At 34.6% G+C, this 20,493-nt stretch overlaps 1 protein-coding gene across 11 annotated transcripts in view; it reads left to right on the top strand.

The window, feature by feature from the left end:
• DMD (dystrophin) overlaps positions 1-20,493 on the top strand; it is a 2,654,855-nt gene that overhangs the window by 1,202,313 nt on the left and 1,432,049 nt on the right. For all 11 annotated transcript variants that reach the window (XM_074391460.1, XM_074391464.1, XM_074391461.1 and 8 more), the window contains one exon: positions 5,243-5,366. In XM_074391460.1, the coding sequence (XP_074247561.1) occupies positions 5,243-5,366 (124 nt within the window). The remainder of the gene's footprint in view (positions 1-5,242; positions 5,367-20,493) is intronic.

Here is a 20,493-nt window from a genome sequence, read left to right as displayed (position 1 = left end):
CTATGAAACAAAGATACGTCAGAGATTTTTTTTATGGCTAGCTTCTAGACAGAAAGGTGGGGTAAATACAGAGTTACAATTGTGGGTTTTATGACTGGCTTTGGAGGAGAGGGTTTTAGACTATGACTCACTTTGGGGAAGAATGTGGAGTTACAGACAGGAGGGCAGGAGAAGGTCAGAGAGACCTTGGTTCTCAGGCTGCTTCTGAGGCCTTCCGATGTTCTTTAGTTCAAAGTTTCCACATGCCAAGGTGCCATACTTTGGGGTATCATTTTCTGAGTCCCTACAGTATGCAAACAAGACCAATGTTAATTACATGCGTAGTAGAAATCTTTTTCCAACAGTGGCTTTAACAGATTTCCTTTAGCTGTGATGCCAGCCTAGTACCTTGAGCCATGTTTGAATTTCATGGACCTACAAGTGGAAGTGAGCAATCTTTCCTAGAGATATTTTAATCAAAAGAGTGTGAGACTAGAAAGATTAAGTTTAAAGACTGAATTTGAGACTGACTGATGGATATTCCCATCTCACATTTATGAGTCAGAGGGTATTTAAAGTATAATTGCGTTTGACAAGTAAATTTTACCAAAGTGGTCCAAATGCATTATACTAACGACCAAATTTTCAAAATAGTTGTAGAAGAGTCAGTAAGGATTTTACTATAGTGGAGGAATAAGAATAAAAAAGTAGCTCTGTATTACTTTAGAAAACATGAAGGGAAATTTGTTTCTATAACTACTTGAATAAAGGACAAAGTAGAGGATACAGTTAGGTCTGTGAAGGCCAGATTATAAAGGATCATATTGAAATGTTGTTCTTTATCGTAAGAAAAATGAGAAAGTCTTTAAGTGGTTTTATGAATGAAGGTAACATAATCAGATTTGTTTTTACTATTCTATGTTTCAAAGTAGCGAGAGAGAATAATTTGAATGGTTCTAGCATAGACAAATATTTAATATGATAGATATCCCAAGTACACTGATTTGATCTTTACATATTATACAAATGTGTTATATTATAACATGTACCCCCAAACTAAGTACGTCTATTATGCATGGATTAAAACAGATAGAAACGATAATTTTTCCAGTAGCATATGAAATAGGTTAGAGGGTTCCATAATTATTGCCAAGAGGCCAAGTGAAAAGCTATTGCCATATTTTTGGTCATATTTAATGGTAACACAAATTTGGGTTCTGGCTATGGAGACAGGAAGAAGCATACTTATTCAGAAGACAGAGAATGTGTGTGTGATGGATTAGACTTTGCAATACAGTAAACATGGGAAAGAAGAAAGAGTGTTTCAGTTGCTTTGCTGTAACAAAATACCATAAACTGGACAGCTTATAAACCACAGAAATGTATTTCTGCCAGTTCTAGAGTTTTGGAAGTCCAATATCAAGGAAGCAGCAGATTGAGTGTCTTGTAAGGGCAGGCTTTCTGGTTCATAGATGGTGCCCTCTCACTGTGCCCTCACATGGTGAAAGGGAACGCTGATCTCTTCAGATCATTTTAAGGGCTCTGATATCATGAGGGTCCTACCCTCTTGACCTAATCACCTCCCAAATGCCCCATCTTTTAATACCATCACATTTAAAATTAGGCTTCAACATATGAACTTTTGGGGGGCACAAACTTTAGTCACCATAGCGGAGAAGAAAATATCAGATATGAAGGATGGTGATGCCAATTACTGATCTGGGGAATACTGATAGAGTACTAGCTTTGGGGAGAAGATCAAACATTAAATCTTGGCATCCAATGTTTAAGGAGATTTTGCAGCATGCAAGTGGAGACATCCAATAGGCAGATGGTTAGATAGCTGTGCAAATCAGAAGAAATGCCTGAATTAGAGGTGCACATATCAGAATCATTGATAAACAGAAGGCAAAGGGGAAACAAACACTTCTTACTATGGTAGAACAGAAGAAAGAGAGTGAAAGGGGAAGTGCTACACACTTTCTAATGACCAGATCTCATGAGAACCCAGTCAATATAAAGAGAACAGCAAGGAGGAAATCTGCCGCATGTTCCAATCATCTCTCACCAGTACCCTCCCCCAGCATGGAGGATTTTAGTTCAACATGAGATTTGGGTGGGGACATAGAACCAAACCATATCATGAAGAATGCACTTGAGAGGCAGAGGCTGAATTTATAATAAACAGATACTAGAAAATGGATGGACTCAGATGTTTGAACAAAGTAGGAGAATAAAGTCCAAAATGTAGGTAGTGGGAATGACTTTAATTAAAAGAAGAGAAACTCCCTCAAATGTAGACAAGGGAATGAGAACGGTGGCTGCATGTGCAGGTCTGATGGTGTTTGGAAATAGGAAGTGGAACAAGTTCTACTCTAATAATTACACTCGTTTCTGTAAGGTAGAGAACAAGATCATCTGCTGAGAGAGCTTCAGAAAGAGAATGGGCCAGAGTTTGAAAAAAAAAAAAAAAAAAAAAAAAACATTTTAAATAGTTCCTATGGAGACTCAGAGCCCAAGTTGAAAAGCAAAAGTATGACAGGAAGCTGGGTTCATTTGAGGCTGTTGATTATTGCCTTAGTTTGGGTTGCCCGAAGAGTAGATCTGAAGAGGATTTAGGTGCAAGAAGTTTATTTGGAAAGTGCTCCTAGGAATCAAAGTAGGGAAGTCAGATAAGAAAAATAAAGCAGCCAATAAAGGATGGCACACATATAGGGATCAGGTTATTGCTGGAAGCAACTGGGGCTCAATCACGCAGGGAACTCTTTGAGACACTGTGTGTATCAGACTTCAAGGTTGTCCAACTGAGAGGCAAAGGAGCTGGAATATTTACCAATTCTAAGCTCTTACTGGTTAGAGGTCACCCCTGAACTATTAACATTCTAGTACTCCTTGTCTGTCCAATATACTGGACAGACAACGAGTTGCTTGTAGATGCTTGCAGGTTGAGAGACACAAGAAATTTTATGTTGGGCCAGAACTCAAATAAAAATATTTTAAGACATTCTGATGATAAATATGCATTAATGATTATTGAAATATAATTTACTGGTTTGGGTAGGCAACCAAATGATCATAGTAGGAAAGCGTTTAATGAGTTAACATCACTGAAGAGAGTGTGAGAAAAAGATTTTTACAGCATGTAATTGTACTCTATATTTTAATCAACATTGTGAATGAAGAAATAGGAACCTGATAATCAAACTTGTGGATAAAAAATGTAGGAAATGTAAAAATCATATATGACACAATAAAAATCTATAAACATTTGTAATGTATGCACAAAGAAATTATTGACATTCAATGACATGAGATTTAGAGGAATCAAGATCCCTAGTCTTTCAATTTCAAGTTGGATAGCCTTGATAAATAAAAACTGTATTCTATGAAATATTCTTTTTTTGATATGGAAGGACATAATGGTGAACTGGATAAATTAAGTTCCTGACCCACGGTACTGAGGTAATTTAATTTAATTTATCTGAAGCTCTATCTCATCCTATAAGCAGTTGGAATTGGTAATACCTAACAAAATAATTTTTTTAAGAATGTAAAATGAGAATATGTTTTTGTAAGGATTTTGTGTTCCATAAAGTTCTGTATCTGTCTAATTTTAAATACAGTAGCTTGCACCTAATGTGAAAAATTCTAACTGGTTTCTATAATTTAAAGTCCCAAATTTTGAGTTCAATAGATAAGCTCATAAGTTTGTGTTAGTAATTATATTGTAATATAACTGCCTTATTGATAGTTTATGTGAAAAAATCCTATAAGTTTTAACTCAATTGAATTGCAATGTGAGTTGAAAATCTAATATTGAAGTGAAAATACTTATTAAAACCATGGACTGTATCAATGAAAATATTATAAACCAAAAAGATAATTGTCTATTCTTCCCTATTTATACTACATACTACTGATATGTTCCCTTTAAGTACCAAATTTAAGGAAACCAAGATACTGACAAACCATAGAATATCCACTGAAGTAACTACGCATAGCGTAGGCTGATGATCAGGAATCTACTGATGGATCTGAAGAACTGATTTCTAATATTTATAGTTTTGTATACTTTAGGCAATATTGTTCCAACTATTTTCCACCCCCACCATTTCCTGGAAACTAACATTGTCTTCTGTTTCTTTGAGTTTGATATGTTTTTAGATTCCACATATAAGTGAGATCATGTGGTATTTGTCTTTCTATACCTGATTTATTTCACTTAACAAAATTTCCTCCAGGTTCATACATGTTGTTACAAATGAAAGGATATTCATTTAATACTATTCCATTAGACACACTTGAGTTGATTCCATATTTTGGCTCTCCCATACCTAAATCACCCGATTAGAGTGAATAGTTTATCCCTGGTGACTCCAAAGATCTCTGCATAGAAAAGAATGTTTGAAAAAAAAAACAAGATAGGTGATCTGATATTTATTGCAGCATGACAACTGACACCAAAATGTAGTGGCTTAAAACAGCACTTAGATTTCTCATAATTCTGCAACTTGGGCATTTCTTTTCTCTATGTGGCATCAACTGGAGCACTCATCTGTCTGTCTTCAGCTGGCATTGAGATGGGTCACAGAAGGCTTTATTTGCATGCCTGGTGCCCCATGCTTCTTCATGTGACCTCTTCACATAGATAGCACAAGCTTCTTTAAAACATGATCACCTCCAGATCATTATACTTCTTATTTAATGTTGCCTTCTCAGAATGTGTGCTCTAAAAATTCAAGCACTTATGTGTAGACACTTATCAACACCTCACTTGCAGTACTCTTACTATTGTCCCATTTGCAATAGAAAGTCACATAGCCAAACCCAAAGGCAATGTGATTGGAGACTCCAGAAGGGCATGAATATCAGGCATGTGGTTCAATGGTGACCACCAACAGGAATTGTTTTTTTTTCTCATAAATAGTTCCCAAAAATAAAAGGTCATCTTGGGAAGTAGTAATTTTTTGAATAGTGCAAACATTCAAGCAGAGGCTGGGTAATAGCTTACAGGAGATATTATAGAAGGGATTTTTTACATTGAGTTAAATAAAATGACCTCCATGATCATAAGACTCTAGATCAAAGCTGACTCCAAATTTGAGTCTACCTAATGGGCAAAACAGTGGTGCTATTAATACTAATAGAGGCATCAAGCAGGAGTCTCAGATTGAGAAAAGTGACAAATATGGATAAATTGCTTTTTCTATATAGAAGAAAGAGATAATCAAGAAATAATGACCTTTATTTTTCGCTGTCTTAGGTTGGATGTTGATATAACTGAACTTCACAGTTGGATTACTCGCTCAGAAGCTGTGTTGCAGAGTCCTGAATTTGCAGTCTACCGAAAGGAAGGCAACTTCTCAGACCTAAAAGAAAAAGTCAATGTAGGTTATGTTTTTTAAAATATGTGTACTTATTTTGTGCTCCTGTAAACTCCATGTTTTGTTATCTGTGATTCTATTAGTTGATATAATTAATGCAATATGATAAAATGCTGTTTAATATATCTTTAAAATATAGTTTAGATAGCAAGCAAAATCAAAGTTTAGCCTAGAAAAATCTTTCTGGATTATTCTGTGACTGACTAGGAATGTGTTTCATAAACTTGCCTTAACTTACATATTATTTAACTGTAAATTAACAATTGTATAATATGAATTCATGTTGATTTCTTTCATATATTTTTCAGTTACCTCAAGGCTAGGCCTTAGCAAGCTTGCCGAATAGTATAGAGTAGAATAGAATAAAACAGAATAGAATAATATAATAAATACCATATTTAGGACTTTGCTTATATTCTCACTATTATCAAAGAGTTATTCTTTATAGTTGTCAGTCTCTGTCATATATTATAAGATATTTAAGTATTACCTTAACTAAAAGATGTCCAGCCTTTCTCAGTATTTACATATGGTAACAGATGCTTTGCTGTTGTTATTCCCTTTTGAGATGTTATAATTTTGACCTTCACAAATACAAAGTTTTATTAATTTGGATAAGCTGCTTCATCTTTAGGGAAATTGTCAAGGGTTTAAATTTTCAACTTCAACAATTATAAAACATGCATCTTTCTTCGTGATTGGCAGCAGCTTGTAAAAGAATTTCTAACAGGCAAAGTAAATACAATGGACAAGCTAAAAAAAACAATGATTATGAATGAAAAGTAATTCTGTCTATGGGAAGGTCACATCTAAATGTGTATATTAGCTCTGCTTTATCTTTCCAGGATTCAAATCACGAAGTTCCAAATCTATTGTATTTTTACAAATGCAACAGTACCGTACTTACAAGCTAATGTTTGCTGTTGGGTTTGGAACTTTTGGAGAACAAAATATATATATATATATTCTGGAAAAAAGAATATTTTTAGACCGCTTAAAGAAGGGGAGACAATCTTGTCAACAATTCTTTTTAGAGTTAACTACTTACAAATTGGAAAGTTATTTTTAATTACTTATTAGATTTATAAAATATGCTGTTGTCAGCATTATAATAGACTTTTTCTAAACAGTTTCAAGAAACAGGAAATATGATTATATTGCTGATGTTTGAGTTTTAAAATTAAAATTAAAGATAATATATAATTAGTAGAAAATTAGTAAAATGCCTTTTTTCAAAGTGTACTTATTTGAAGGTATATTCTTTGTTATGATTTTTGAGGCAAAATCTCGGAGTAACAGAAAATTAATTAGAAAATATTAAACTCTAAATAAGTTTGAAAGTTCACATTACATATTCGATCACTGAGAGTATGAATCACCTTTGGCATTTTATTAGCTAATTAAACATTGTTATTGATCTGATTCTTACAGTTTTCTGTCTGAGAGTCTGTTTCTTTATCTTAAAACAGCTTGGAACAGGCAGGAAATTGGAGTTCTAGTATTTCAGGAATATAAAATTTAAAATTTCCTGTTATCACTTGGTTACCTAAAAACTATTTGCATTTTATCAATAGTGTGAGCAGGACAGATTAAAAGTGTTAAAAAAAAAAAAAAGTACAGTATTTTTTAAGTGGCTTTCTGATGCCTTGTCAGTCACCTTTATCAACTTGAACTCTCATTTTCTGAAATAACAACATCATTCTTAATTGCCTACTAAAATAGGACATGAAATGATTTACCTAGATGATTCCTTCAGGCAAAATATAATATATAGGTATTAAAAGTCCTTGAGAGAAATACATAGTAATGATGATGGATATGGAATTTAGGCATACTTGATTTTCTTAGTACTTCACCTGTCAGTTTATATAGGTTATTTTGAACTCATGGCAGGCTCATGTCATGAACTTGAGTGGTGTTAGTCCATTTTTAGGCCTCCATTAAAAATGGCCAAATATTGCCAACTCTTTTTTTTTTTTTTCACTTGATTTCTCCTTTCAAGTGTTTTTGGCCAATTAGCATATCATAGGCCATTATCAGTTCAATTTCATATATTTTCAAAAATGGAACTTTTAAACCTAAGCATAATTTTTTTCCTTGTATATTGACCATGTGTTTTATTCATGTAATTAACAAAATGCACTTACTTAAAAACTGAGTTCTAGGGGAGCTTTCTAATCAAAATGTCCCTGGACCACAAATATTCACATTATCTGGGAGCTTGTCAGACATACAGAATCTCAAAACTAGTAAATCTAAATTTACACTTTTCAGGAGTAATTCCTATGCACATAAAGGCTTCAGAAGCAGTATTCTAGGACACTGCCATGGGCTTTACCTAGCAGTTCCCTCTCACATTCTTTTAATGTCACCACAGTTCATACTTTTTAGCAAAATTAACAGATTCTAACTGCTCAAATTATTTAAGTGAACACATGGTAACATAAATTGGTAATAAAACAAAAATGCCTCCTCTAATCACAAGGGGATTTGATACGGTGTCTGAAAATCTGGAGCTTGTAAAAGGTTCTCTTGAAAGCCTTCCTATCAAGCTGTTACGATCTGGCTTTGGGCTCTTCTCAGGATCTACACTTGCTTACATGCTTACAGAATCAACTTTTTACCAAGTCCCACTGGAAATCATCAAGCCAGTTAATTCTTCCATTTTTTCTATCTCTATTACCTGTGTTTACTACCCAGAGTTTAGGTATCTTGATTCTATATTTTCTTCTTTCTCTCTATGCTCTTCTGTACTTTCTTTCCCTTGCTTTACTTCCTCTGCTTTCCCACACTCTCTCACTCTGCAGGCTCAACCCTTTTTCAACACGAGTCTTTTGTCCTGTATACTTACTCTACTCATACATGGAAACCACTTTTACCCTCAAAAACAGCACAATGACTCATTCTTCTTTTGTACCCCCACTACTTTAGAATGACTGATTTCCTCACCTAACAGAGACAATTCCAAAGATACTGCTTTCTTTATTTAAAATCACCTCTTTTCTTGCAGTTAATGGCTTCTGGTCATCTATTATCTACCATTTTGTCATATTATTTCCTCATTGGAAACTTTGGAACTAGGTTAATAGACTTTTTCACCCAAGTTGTTCTTTCATTCTTAGCAATTTCAGCACCCCTGTGGGCTGTCCTGCTCTTGCCAAAAGTTTCTGTTTCTCTCACCTTCTCAATGCAGTTACCCGCTGTCATGATTATATGTAAATGTTGTCATTGTCAGACATTAGTCCATTTCTTAAATAACATATTTTAGCAAAAACAGCAGTTCTTCATAAGCTTTCCATGCATCCTATTTTCTCCTTAATTTCTCTCAACAATTACTTCAAGCTTTCGTGGGGTGCCTAAACTTTCTCCTCATTCACAGTAAATGACTTCATCTCCTACTTTAGTCAAAATAATATTTCTCAAATTATCGGTATTTATGGTAATAGTCTCTCTTTTTTTTCCATCTGCCTTGGTGAAGAGGCTGTGCTTCACCTGGTTGAGCCTGACCTCTGTGTTTGCGTTCTCAGTAGCATCACTGTCTATGTATTAAGGTACCTGTGTCCATTCAGCTATATATCCAGATTGTCAGAAATCTATGTTCCAGGTCTTTATCATTAGCCTTTTTTTTTAAACTGGTTGTGTTTTCATGTTTTAGAAAGTGTCAGGCTGGGCGCCGTGGCTCATCCCTGTAATCCTAGCACTTTGGGAGGCTGAGATGGGTGGATCACGAGGTCAGGAGTTCGAGACCAGCCTGGCCAATATGGTGAAACACTATCTCTACTAAAAATAAAAAAATCGCTGGGTCCAGTGATGCACCTGTAGTCCCAGCTACTTGGGAGGCTGAGCCAGAAGAATCGCTTGAACCCAGGAGGCGGAGGTTCCAGTGAGCTGAGATCATGCCACTGCACTCCAGCCTGGGCAACAGAGCAAGACTCTGTCTAGAGAGAGAGAAGAGAAGAAAAGGAGAAGGAGAAGGAGAAAGAAAAGAAAGAGGAAAGAAAGAAAGAGTCCTCTCCTGTGAATACACATGTGAATACTTACGTGCCTTATCTTATTCAATCTCCTTGTAGAAGTAGAACCTCTTAACCTCATATCCCTCATGAAATTCTTTCCTCACTTGGCTTATGGGGTAATGCTTTCTCCTGATTAATTCTTTTACATTTGTTCCAATTCAGTTTTTCTTTAATATTGATATCCTTCACAGTCCTTGTTTTTCTTCTCTGGATATCTTCATTCATTCTCATTCAAATAGTATCGATTTTCTAATGAACCCTTCCCCCGTATGTATTTTTACCTCACATCTCTTTCTTAAAGCCCAGGGTGACATATCTGACTGCCTAATAGACTATTTTAATTGAATGTTTGCCTAAAATCTTAAAATAAATCTCATTATTTCCCCAGACCTCCTTTATTCTTACCCCTTCCTTTCACCAGGCAAACAGCCTAATCCAGAAACCTGACAGCTAACTGGGTCATCTAGATTTTTTTTTTTTTTCTATCATTCACATGTCCAATCTTTGACAAGTTCAATTAATCCTGCTCCCTTAGCAGCTCTTGAAAATGTCCACTTCTCTCTATTCCCATCACCAAAACCCTGATTAAAGCTAATATCGTGGTTTACTTCTATTTAAGATGACAATCCCCTAGCTGGTCTTCCCTGCTACTAATGTTATATTCCTTTAGAAGTTTTTACATCACCTCTGCCAAAGCTAACTTATTAAAACGTAAGTATGATCTTGTTATATCTCTGTTTATAATCATTTGAGAAAGATAAAATCAGCTACTGATACCCAGGAGCTGGCTTGGCACTTCAGTTAGGCTTTGGAGCTGTTAGATGTTGCCTTGGTACTTGCAGCTAGTCTTTGATGTTCTCTGGTTGAATATAAACAATTGCTAAGAATGCCCACCTCATACGTGGTTGTGATGAATCAAGATAAAAGCAAGATCACTTTGTAATCATATATTAATACAGACAAAAAGAATAGCATTGTCTAAACTACCCGTAATGACCAAATATCCCTCATCTTCTTTAATGTGGCACATTATGCTTCTTTGCTAAACACAGCTTTAGCCTCTTTGCATTCCTCCTGCCATCTAGCCAAAAATGTTAGGACACTGTACATAGAATTACCCTACTTCCTTACAACATCCAATCAAAACAAAGCCCCATTTCCTTGATGCCCCCTATCATGTATACAAGCCCACATCTTAAAATAAGCTTTTTCTAGCATACTGTTAGAGACACACGTCATACTTCCCTGTCGCTCTTGTGGCAGCATATAAATTAACTTTGATACTCTATGAGTATGTTCCCAGTGGTCTTTGTCTTAAAACTATTGACAAAGTTAGTGTCTTCATATTGCCCTCATAAAGCCTACAGTGATCTAATTTTTGCTTACTTACACAAACTAATTTCTAGCCATTTTCACTTTAATTCCGTTATTGGTTTCTGGAAATCGAGGCCTTGAACATGAAATGGTTTTGATTTTATGTGTCTGTGCTTTGTTTTTGGTGTCCCCATGCCTAGCACATAACCCAGCGAATGTTTAACTACATGGATATGTGATTTTTCTCAGCTCTGCAGTCACATTTTACGACAGGAACTATTACTAATATAAAGCATAGAACAACTTCTGAGTAAATATTGGAGTGAATAAGTTACTTTTCTGTCAAAGGGTAAAACTTCATTATAGATTGTTAAATGAGTAAATTCTTAATTACTTCTAAAGTCAGAGTAGGACTGATAGAAATCCATAACTTATTTTCATCATATTAGAGATGTCACAGAAAGAGGAGGGTTTTTAAAAAATTATTTATTTATTTATTTTTGTTTGTAGAAAGTGATTTATTTAGAAAGAGAGAAACAGGAGGAGAGAGAAAGAAACACCTAACTCTCATGCTGAGTGAGAGAATCCAGAAAGATGGAATCCAGGAGAGAAAAGCAGCTTCCACACTGAGTGGAAGGGAATAGAGAGAGAGATGGAGTTTAGGAGGGGAAGACAGGCTTCCACAAGAGAGTGTGGAAGGGGACCCCAGAGGGGAAATCCAGGAGAGAGAAAGATGGTTTCCAAGAGGACCCAAACATGGAGTCCCAGAAAGAGGAGGTTTTTGAGAGGTGCTAATAAAGAAGGAGGAACAGAGGTCTAAAAGACGTTTTAATCACTGTATTAGGAATTTGTGAACTTTCCTGTTTTGTAGTCTTTGCTTAAAATTATTTTACTTTTGTTGCTTTTATTGAATATTATACAACTTAGTTGCCTTTTATTTTGTGTTTAAGTTACCCATTCTAGAATTTATAATTCTTCTGATCTCTAAGAATTTTCATGAGCCCATATTGTATTTTATAATTAAGGACTCCTTTCTGATACATTGGTTTACTCATGACTTTTTTTAGCTTCTGTATACTTTACTTGTGTACTAAATATTTTAGAATCCGGTAGTGGCTTCTAAACATGTGATCATAGATTATGCAAATACTGAGTAAAGTATTTCGTATTCTATATGTTAATAAAATAATGTCAAAACTGTGTTACATTATAAAATATAGACCCTATTAAGGTTAAAAATATATGTATATGCATGTAGGCACGGATATGATAAACAGATCTATACAAAAACAGATTTAGAAAAAAATATATAGAAAATATTTAGAAAAAAAGATACAGAAAAAGAGATCTATAAAAAAACACAGAAAAGCTGGATAACTTCATAAGGAAAATATATAAAAGATAATATTGTCAAGGGCAGAGGTATTTTTATTATTTTATTATTACCTTGAACAAGGTAATTTCAAGGAGGTAGTTGTCGTCATTATCAGTACTGAATGCTATAAGAAGTGTTTTTCCTGACAAGAAAATGTGGTAGTGGTGAGCACCATGATAACTCACTTTCTGGATATGTTTTGAGGTTAGAGCCAGCAGCACTTTCTGATGCATTGAATGTGAGACTTGACAGAAAGAGAGGAGTAGAGGATTCTGTTTTTGGCCTAAACAATGGAAAATATAGATTGAGTCCTAGGACACTCCAAAGTGAGAGCTCAGGGACATGATTAGGAACCTGCAATAAATTGAGTAAAAGTGACCTCTGAAGTTGGAGGAAAGCTCTGTGTTCAAGTAATATAAGAAGCCAAATTAGCAAATACTTCTGAGAAGGAAAAGGAATCCTCTGAATCAAATGAAGATAATAGGTAAGGTGAGGACTGAAAATCAATCATTGAATGTAGTAGTTTGGGGGCCAATGGTGAGATTGGTAAGAGCAGTTTTGATGAGACTGAGTAAGAGAATAGATGTGAGAGCCAGTTTTTGTTTTTGTTTTGAACCTGTGTTTACCTTTGCAACATAGACCTGTGGAAGGCCCATTTCCCCCTTTGTTGATACGCAGTCACTTAAAATGAGGGCAGTTATCTTCTTTGTTCAGAAAAATATTTCTCTTTAGAATTTGTTTTTGGTTTTTGTATTCCATGCTTTTTAATGTATATTACTTTGAGAAAATGAGAGATGGTAGAAATTTTAGGAAGTAATGATCCAACCTGCTTTAAAACAGAAGTTCATATATTTTATTTGAGGACAATGTATGAGTGGCCAGATCCCAAGAGAAGTAGGAATTTTCAGTGCGTTTATTTAGTACTTTTTTTAAAAAAATACTTTTTATATGTGGTTATTTGGACGTTTCCATGAACAAGGTATTCTGATCATCTCTGTGTCAAAAATGTTTCCTAAACTTCTTTTTAAGATGATTGGGATTACCTTGAACTAGAATGAGCACATATTTCAGTTTGTCTGATACAGTTTTAGCTTATGTCAAGCCATTTGTCCCAGCTTAATTATTCCTAGCTCCCCATTGTACTGTAAAAACTATCTCATTTGGGGAAATAAATAAAGAGCCTCCTTCAATCCCCTATGAAGTCCCACATGATAGGTATCTTTATTGCTATTTTACATAGAAAATATTGAGATTCAGAAAGGTTGAAGTGCTTTATTAAGGTCAACCAGATAGTAAGCAGTAGAGAGCGAACTGAAAACAGCAGAGCAAAAAAAGAGTGACTGCAAGCATTTTTGTTATATTACCTCCTTTAAGATCTCTTTGCTACACTAAATTCTATCATTTTTAATCGACTATCTACAGCTGCGTCTGAAATGAAATGTTTTCTAGATTCTTCATTGTCTCGTTCACACTCTTCAAGGCACACTTGTATGCATATTCCTCATTTTGCAATATTCCTCTTGAAAGTTAACATGTCCTAGCAGAACCCAGACATCATCTAAACATTGACAAATATGCAGATACCATTGACTGCTTCTTTCTAAGGTGTATGTCTCTCTGTATGCACCAGTTATTTAGTTGACTTGAGCTGTATACAGAGTTGGTAATCAGCCTATAGACTGTCAGTGTCTATTATGAGTGATCAGACATTCCTTCTGATATCCTGTTGTCCATGCTGAATTAATAGTTAAATATCTTGAACATCCCTGATACATCCAAACTATAATCTCTGTTTCCTGTGGTTTATATTCTGATATGCTCAAGACTTTTTGACTAATATCCATTGAAATACCCCTAGCAATGGCAGAGTATGTCTGAAAGAAAGCTGAAATTATAAGTAGAAGAGCAGGGTTCTAATTTGGAATCTAAAATTTCCTAACATGATCTTTTATATATGATTTAATCATATTGATGCTCAGTTTTCTCTTATATAAAATGACTTACAATAATATTGATTCCTTCTTTCTTACAATTTTTATGACATACATATGAAATTATGTACATAAACTGTAATTTGGAAGTGTTAAGAATCTCATTTTTAATGTGGCTATTCCATTGTTTTCAAAATTTCCACTAACCTCTCTGTGCCTCACTTCCCTCCTCTGTCAAAATGGGAAAGTAATAGTACCTACTTTATAGATTATTGTTTTATTGTGGTTATGGTGGTTGTTAATATTTATATTAGAATAACTGGAACAATGTGGTTAACAAAATAAGATATTAAAGGTCAAATATGATTCCTGAGATATGCAAATACAAGTTTTGCTCTCTGTTAGTAATCTTAGTTGATTCCAGTAAGCTTCGAATAAAGAAATGATGATCATTACATTTAGAAGGCTATTGATAATTTATTTTAAATATTTATAAAGACCACATAGTGTTCCCATTCTACTTTTTATATCATTTCATGTAAACGAAAGCCAAAGCTCAATGTAGATAAAATACAAACCCCTGTGGTAGGAGAGGATAACTCTAAAAGTAACCCAAAAAACATCACTTTACTCCCCTTGTTATCATTGTTCTTTTTTATGTGTTGTATTGTGGTATATATTTTTTTCTTTTATCTGTATATGTTTCCTGATATAGTTCAAATTCTAGATGCCCCAAATCCTCTTGTCTTTCTCGATATTTACTATTACATATTTACTTAAATGTGCTTATTTTTTCTCCTCTAAGATGTTCAGGGTGCTTTACATATAACATTTACCTTTTAATGGAGAACCAATTTAACTATTGAAAAATAAGTATGCCATAAGGTACAAAGGACAGATAACTTAGATCACAAAAACTAAGAAGTCGAGAAAAGAGAAATGTTGGAGCTTCATCTAGGATCTTTTAACCAGATGTTATAGCTACTCTATTTTCATGGACTTGTCAGTCAAATTAGAACCCACAAATTAGAAACATTCATGATTGTTCACATGTTTCTAGAAACAATTCAATACAGTCTGTGAAACTGAATTTCAAGATAACTTAGAAGTTTCACCTGCTAATTGGAATGGGATTCTGGGAACATATAATCACAAAACATTAAAAACCGTGTGCTTTGAAATTTTCGAGTGGAATCCAAGATATTAAAAAGTGTCACTTTCAGAGTTTCTTAACTAATTAGATGAAACTGAGTTTTCATTTGTTGCCTTTCACAGCATCATGTAAAATGTGTATTTTTCAGCTAAGCTATAGGTACTTAAGAAAATAAAACAAGACTATCACTTTATAGGTTTTTTTTTAAATTTTACTCTTTATTTTCAATTCTAATTAGTATTTTATATATTACAGTTATTTTTGATTGGAGTTTATTCTATCAATGATTGACTTTTTTAGCATTTTGTATTCTTGATATTGAATCCAGTATCCTAATTCATGAAACCTTTTTTGTGATTTTAATAGAATCTATTTTTAAAGTAATTATAGGTTCACAGCAAAATTGAACAGAAGGTATAAAAATTTCCTATATAACCCTGATCCCACTCATATATAGCCTGCCCTACTATCAACATTTCCCACTAGAGTGATATATTTATTGCAATAGATAACTTTACATTGACTCATCGTTATCACCCAAAGGTCATAGTTTTTACATTAGCATCCACTGTTGGGGCTACAAATTCTATGAGTTTAAACAGATTTACAATGGCATGTATTTACCTTTAGAGTATTACACAGTGTAATTGCATTACCATAAAAATCCTCAATACTTGATCTGTTCATCTCCCCTTCTCCCCAAATCCCTAGAAACCACTCATTGTTTTACAGTTTACAAAGTTTCACCTTTTACAGACTGTCATATATTCTGAAATGATATTTAGGATGAAATCCTGTGGTATACAACCTTTTCAGATTATTTTCTTTAACTTAGTAACATGCATTTAATTTCCTCCATGTCTTTTTATGCCTTGATAGCTCATTTTTAAGTACTTAATAATATTCCCTTGTCTGGATGGATCACAGTTTATTTATCCATTCATCTACTGAAGGACATCTTGATTGTTTCCCAGTCTTAGCAAATATAAAAAAGCTGCTATAGCATTCATGTGCAGGAATTTGTGTGGACATAAGTTTTTGACTCCTTTGGGTAAATACCAAAGACCTTGATTGCTGAATCATATAGTAGAATATTTAGTCTTGTAAGAAACCTCTAAACTGTCTTCCAAAGTGGCTGTACCATTTTACATTGCCACCAGAAATGAGAGGTCCCTTTGCTCCATATCCCTGTCAGCTTACAGTTTTGTCATTGTTCTTGGATTTTGGCTATTCCAATAGGTGTAGTGGTATCACATTGTTGTTGAATTTGTAATTCCCTGATAACGTATGATGTGCAACACATTTTCATTTGTAATTTGCTATCTGCACACTTCCTTTGGTGAGATGTCTGTTAAGATTTTTTTGCCCGTATTTTAATTTGATTTCGTTACTGAGTTTTAAGGGTTCTTTGTGTATTTTGGATAATAATTCTTCACCAGATAATGTCTTTTGTAAATATTTTCTTTGAGTCCGTGGCTTTTCTTTTCATCCTCTTGGCAGCATCTTTCACAGAGCAGAACATTTTAATTCAGTAGGATTCAACTTACTAATTCTTTCTTTCGTGGATCATCCCCTTGGTGGCGTACCTAAAAAACTATCAACAAACACAAAGTCATCTCTGTTTTCTCCTATGCTATCTTCTAGGAGTTTTACAATTTGTCATTTTACTCTAGAGTCTGTGTTTGGTTCATTTTGAATTAATTTTATGAATTAAAAGCACCACAATTGCTTTCAAGCAGTTACACAAATTTCTAATTTCAGTGAAAGCATTGTATTTATTTATTTATTTATTTATTTTCATTTTCATTTTATTTTTTATAATTTTAACTTTTGTTTTGGATTCAAGAGTAAATGTGCCAGGTTGTTAAATGGGGATATTGTGTGACACTGAGGTTTGGTGCTGAGCATAGTATTCCATAGCTTGTGTTTTGGCCCTTTCCCCCTCACTCCCTCTCCACTCTAGCAGTCCCCAGTGTTTCTTGTTCCCATCTTTACGTCCGTGTGTACCCAAGACATCATGATTTTTAACCATAATGTTGTGTTCCACCAAAATATATCTTGGTGTTAATTTATTTTATTGATTGATTGATTGATTTTTGAGACAGAGTCTTACTCTGTCTTCCAGGCTGGAGATCAATGGTGTATTCTTGGCTCACTGCAACCTCTGGCTCCTGGATTCAATAGATTTTCATGCCTCAGCCTCCTGAGTAGCTGGGATTATAGGTGCCTGCCACCACACTCAGCTAATTGTTTTTGTGTTTTTAGCAGAGATGGGGTTTCACCATGTTGCCCAGGCTAGTCTCGAACCCCTGACCTCAGGTGATTCACCCGCCTCTGCCTCCCAAAGTGCTGGGATTACAGGCATGAGCCACTGCACCCAGCCCATGTTATCATTTTTACAAGAAATATATTAAATGTTGAAATTTTCAGGTGAATTTGTGATAAAAATCCACAATAATGTCAGATATTTCACCATCAAGAGTATAAACTTTTAATTAAATTGATCCAATGAATAACACGAAAATAAGTTAATTGGAATTTAAAAAAAAGAAGGGTATAAGCTTTGTCTACAGCGTTTTTTTTTTTGTTTGTTTGTTTTTGTTTTCGTAGATGTTGGGTTATTCAGGGCCATTTGTCAAAAGACATTTTCTCCATTGTATTGCCTTTGTTTCTTTGTCAAAGATCAATTGATTATATTTATGTGGGTTTATTTCTGAACTTTCTTTTCCATTCCATTGATTTACCTGTCTATTTTTTTGCCAATACTACTGTGTTTTGATTACTGCAGTCTTATATCAAGACTTGAAGTCAGATGTTGTCAGGTTTCCCACTTACAAAACTCTTTAAAATAAATTTTTATAAAAACCTTCATTCACACCAGGCACAGTGGCTCATGCTTGTAATACCAGCACTTTGGGAGACTGAGGTGGGCAGATCATGAGATCAGGAGTTCGAGACCAGCCTGGCCAACATGGTGAAACCCTGTCTCTACTAAAAGTACAAAAATTAGCCGGGCGTGATGGCACACACCTCTAATCCCAGCTACTCAGGAAGCTGAGACAGGATAATTGCTTGAACCCGAAGGGCGGTGGTTGCAGTGAGCAGAGACTGTGCCACTGCACTCTTTCCTGGGTGACAGAGAGAGACTCCATCTAAAAAAACAAACAAACAAACAAACAAAAAAAAAAACAAAAAAAAACCTTTCATTAATTTATAGCTATTTCTTTAAATTAGAGAGTCTTTTAAGGAATATAAAAATACATGGATTATTATATAAGCATTTCCATAATTTAATGTGCTTGGTAAATAGTCTTGTCTAGATGATTACATTTGCCTCTGAAACTATTCCTGATATTGCCATGTTATATGACAGTTTCCCTCAGTCGGCCAGGATAGAGTGCAGTGACATGAACATAGTTCATTGCAGCTTCAGACTTACTGGGCTGAAGCAGTCCTTCTGCGTCAGCTTGCTGATTAGCTGGATCTACAGGCTCATGACACCGTGCCTGACTAATTTTTTAAAATTGTTATTCTTTTTGAGATGGAGGTCTCCCTATTTTGACAAGGCTGATCTCAAACCCCTGACCTCAAACAATCCTCCTGTCTAGGCCTTCTTAGTAGCTGGTATTACGGGACTATCTTCTAAAAATTTGCATTTAAAGGAATATACTAGATCTGCACTGTACAATTACATTTAACACCGGTCAATGTAACTTTTAAATTTTAAATTAACTAAAATAAATAAAATTTGATTAAATTAAATATTCATTATTTTCAGTCATACTGACTACCTTTCAAGTGCTCAATACTCACGTGTAGTTATTGCCTATTGTATTGGATGACAGATAAAGAACATTTCCATCCTTGCACAAATTTCTACCCAACAATGATGTAGATTGTGCATGTATCTTTTATTTGCTCTCCCATCTGTACTCCAGTATTATACCTGGAAATATTTTTTTAGATGTCTGTAGATGTAAATAAAGTCTTAAAATATAGTCTGATGTAGAATAACATTCTGCCTCAAATTTCAGAGAAATCTTTGTTATAATATTATTGTTAAGTCACAGACATGTTGTTCTTACTAGATTTTAATTGCATTATAATTTTTCTTTGAATAGTTATGTTTTAGGACATATACATTGTGAAAGTCACATCTTCTTGATTATAGTAATGTAGTTCTACTGTATCATGGTTTAAAATTTATGTCTCCATAGTAATATTATTACCTAACTCAACAGTGTGAAATGCTGGTTATTATTATTTTTTCTTTTTTTTTAATTGCATTTTAGGTTTTGGGGTACATGTGAAGAACATGCAAGATTGTTGCATAGGTACACTCATGGCAGTGTGGTTTGCTGCCTTCCTTCCCCTCACCTGTATCTATCATTTCTCCCCATGCTATCCCTTCCCACCTCCCCACCCCCCCGTCCCTCCCCCATTTCTCCCCAACGGACCCCAGGGTGTAGTGCTCCCCTCCCTGTGTCCATGTGTTCTCATTGTTCAACACCCGCCTATGAGTGAGAACATGCAGTGTTTGATTTTCTGCTCTTGTGTCAGTTTGCTGAGAATGATGGTTTCCAGGTTCATCCATATCCCTACAAAGGACACGAACTCATCATTTTTGATGGCTGTGTAATATTCCATGGTGTATATGTACCACATTTTCCCTATCCAGTCTATCATCGGTGGGCATTTGGGTTGGTTCCAGGTCTTTGCTATTGTAAACAGTGCTGCAATGAACATTCGTGTGCATGTGTCCTTATAGTTGAATGATTTATAATCCTGTGGATATATACCCAGTAATGGGATTGCTGGGTCAAATGGGATTTCTATTTTTAGGTCATTGAGGAATCGCCACAATGGTTGAACTAATTTACACTCCCACCAACAGTGTAAAAGTGTTCCTATTTCTCCACACCCTCTCCAGCATCTGTTGTCTCCAGATTTTTTAATGATCGCCATTCTAACTGTTGTGAGATGGTATCGCAATGTGGTTTTGATTTGGAAATGCTGGTTATTATTAACTTATATGATTTGGTATTTGTTGTTCAAAATTTAACTCTTAGGAGAAATAAAGGAATCTGGAAAGTTCTTTGAAACTCAATCTAGTCTTCCTTGGATATAGGAGTACTTGAATTATTTTTGAAAGAAAAATTAGCCTATAATCTTGTATTTAAATATACATATATATTCATATTTCTGCTAAATTATTTATGGTAGTTTATTTTTTTCCATTTTACCTACATACTGGATTCTGAATTTGATTATTAATACTGCCTATATACCTATTAGGTATAATTTCAATGCTTTGTCTTTAAACCATAAATTCCATTTTAGTTTC

The sequence above is a fragment of the Saimiri boliviensis genome, chromosome X, assembly GCF_048565385.1.
Source record: "Saimiri boliviensis isolate mSaiBol1 chromosome X, mSaiBol1.pri, whole genome shotgun sequence".
Lineage (NCBI taxonomy): Eukaryota > Metazoa > Chordata > Mammalia > Primates > Cebidae > Saimiri > Saimiri boliviensis.
The sequence above is the reverse complement of the archived record's forward strand: the minus strand, read 5'-3'. Positions and strand labels throughout refer to the sequence as shown.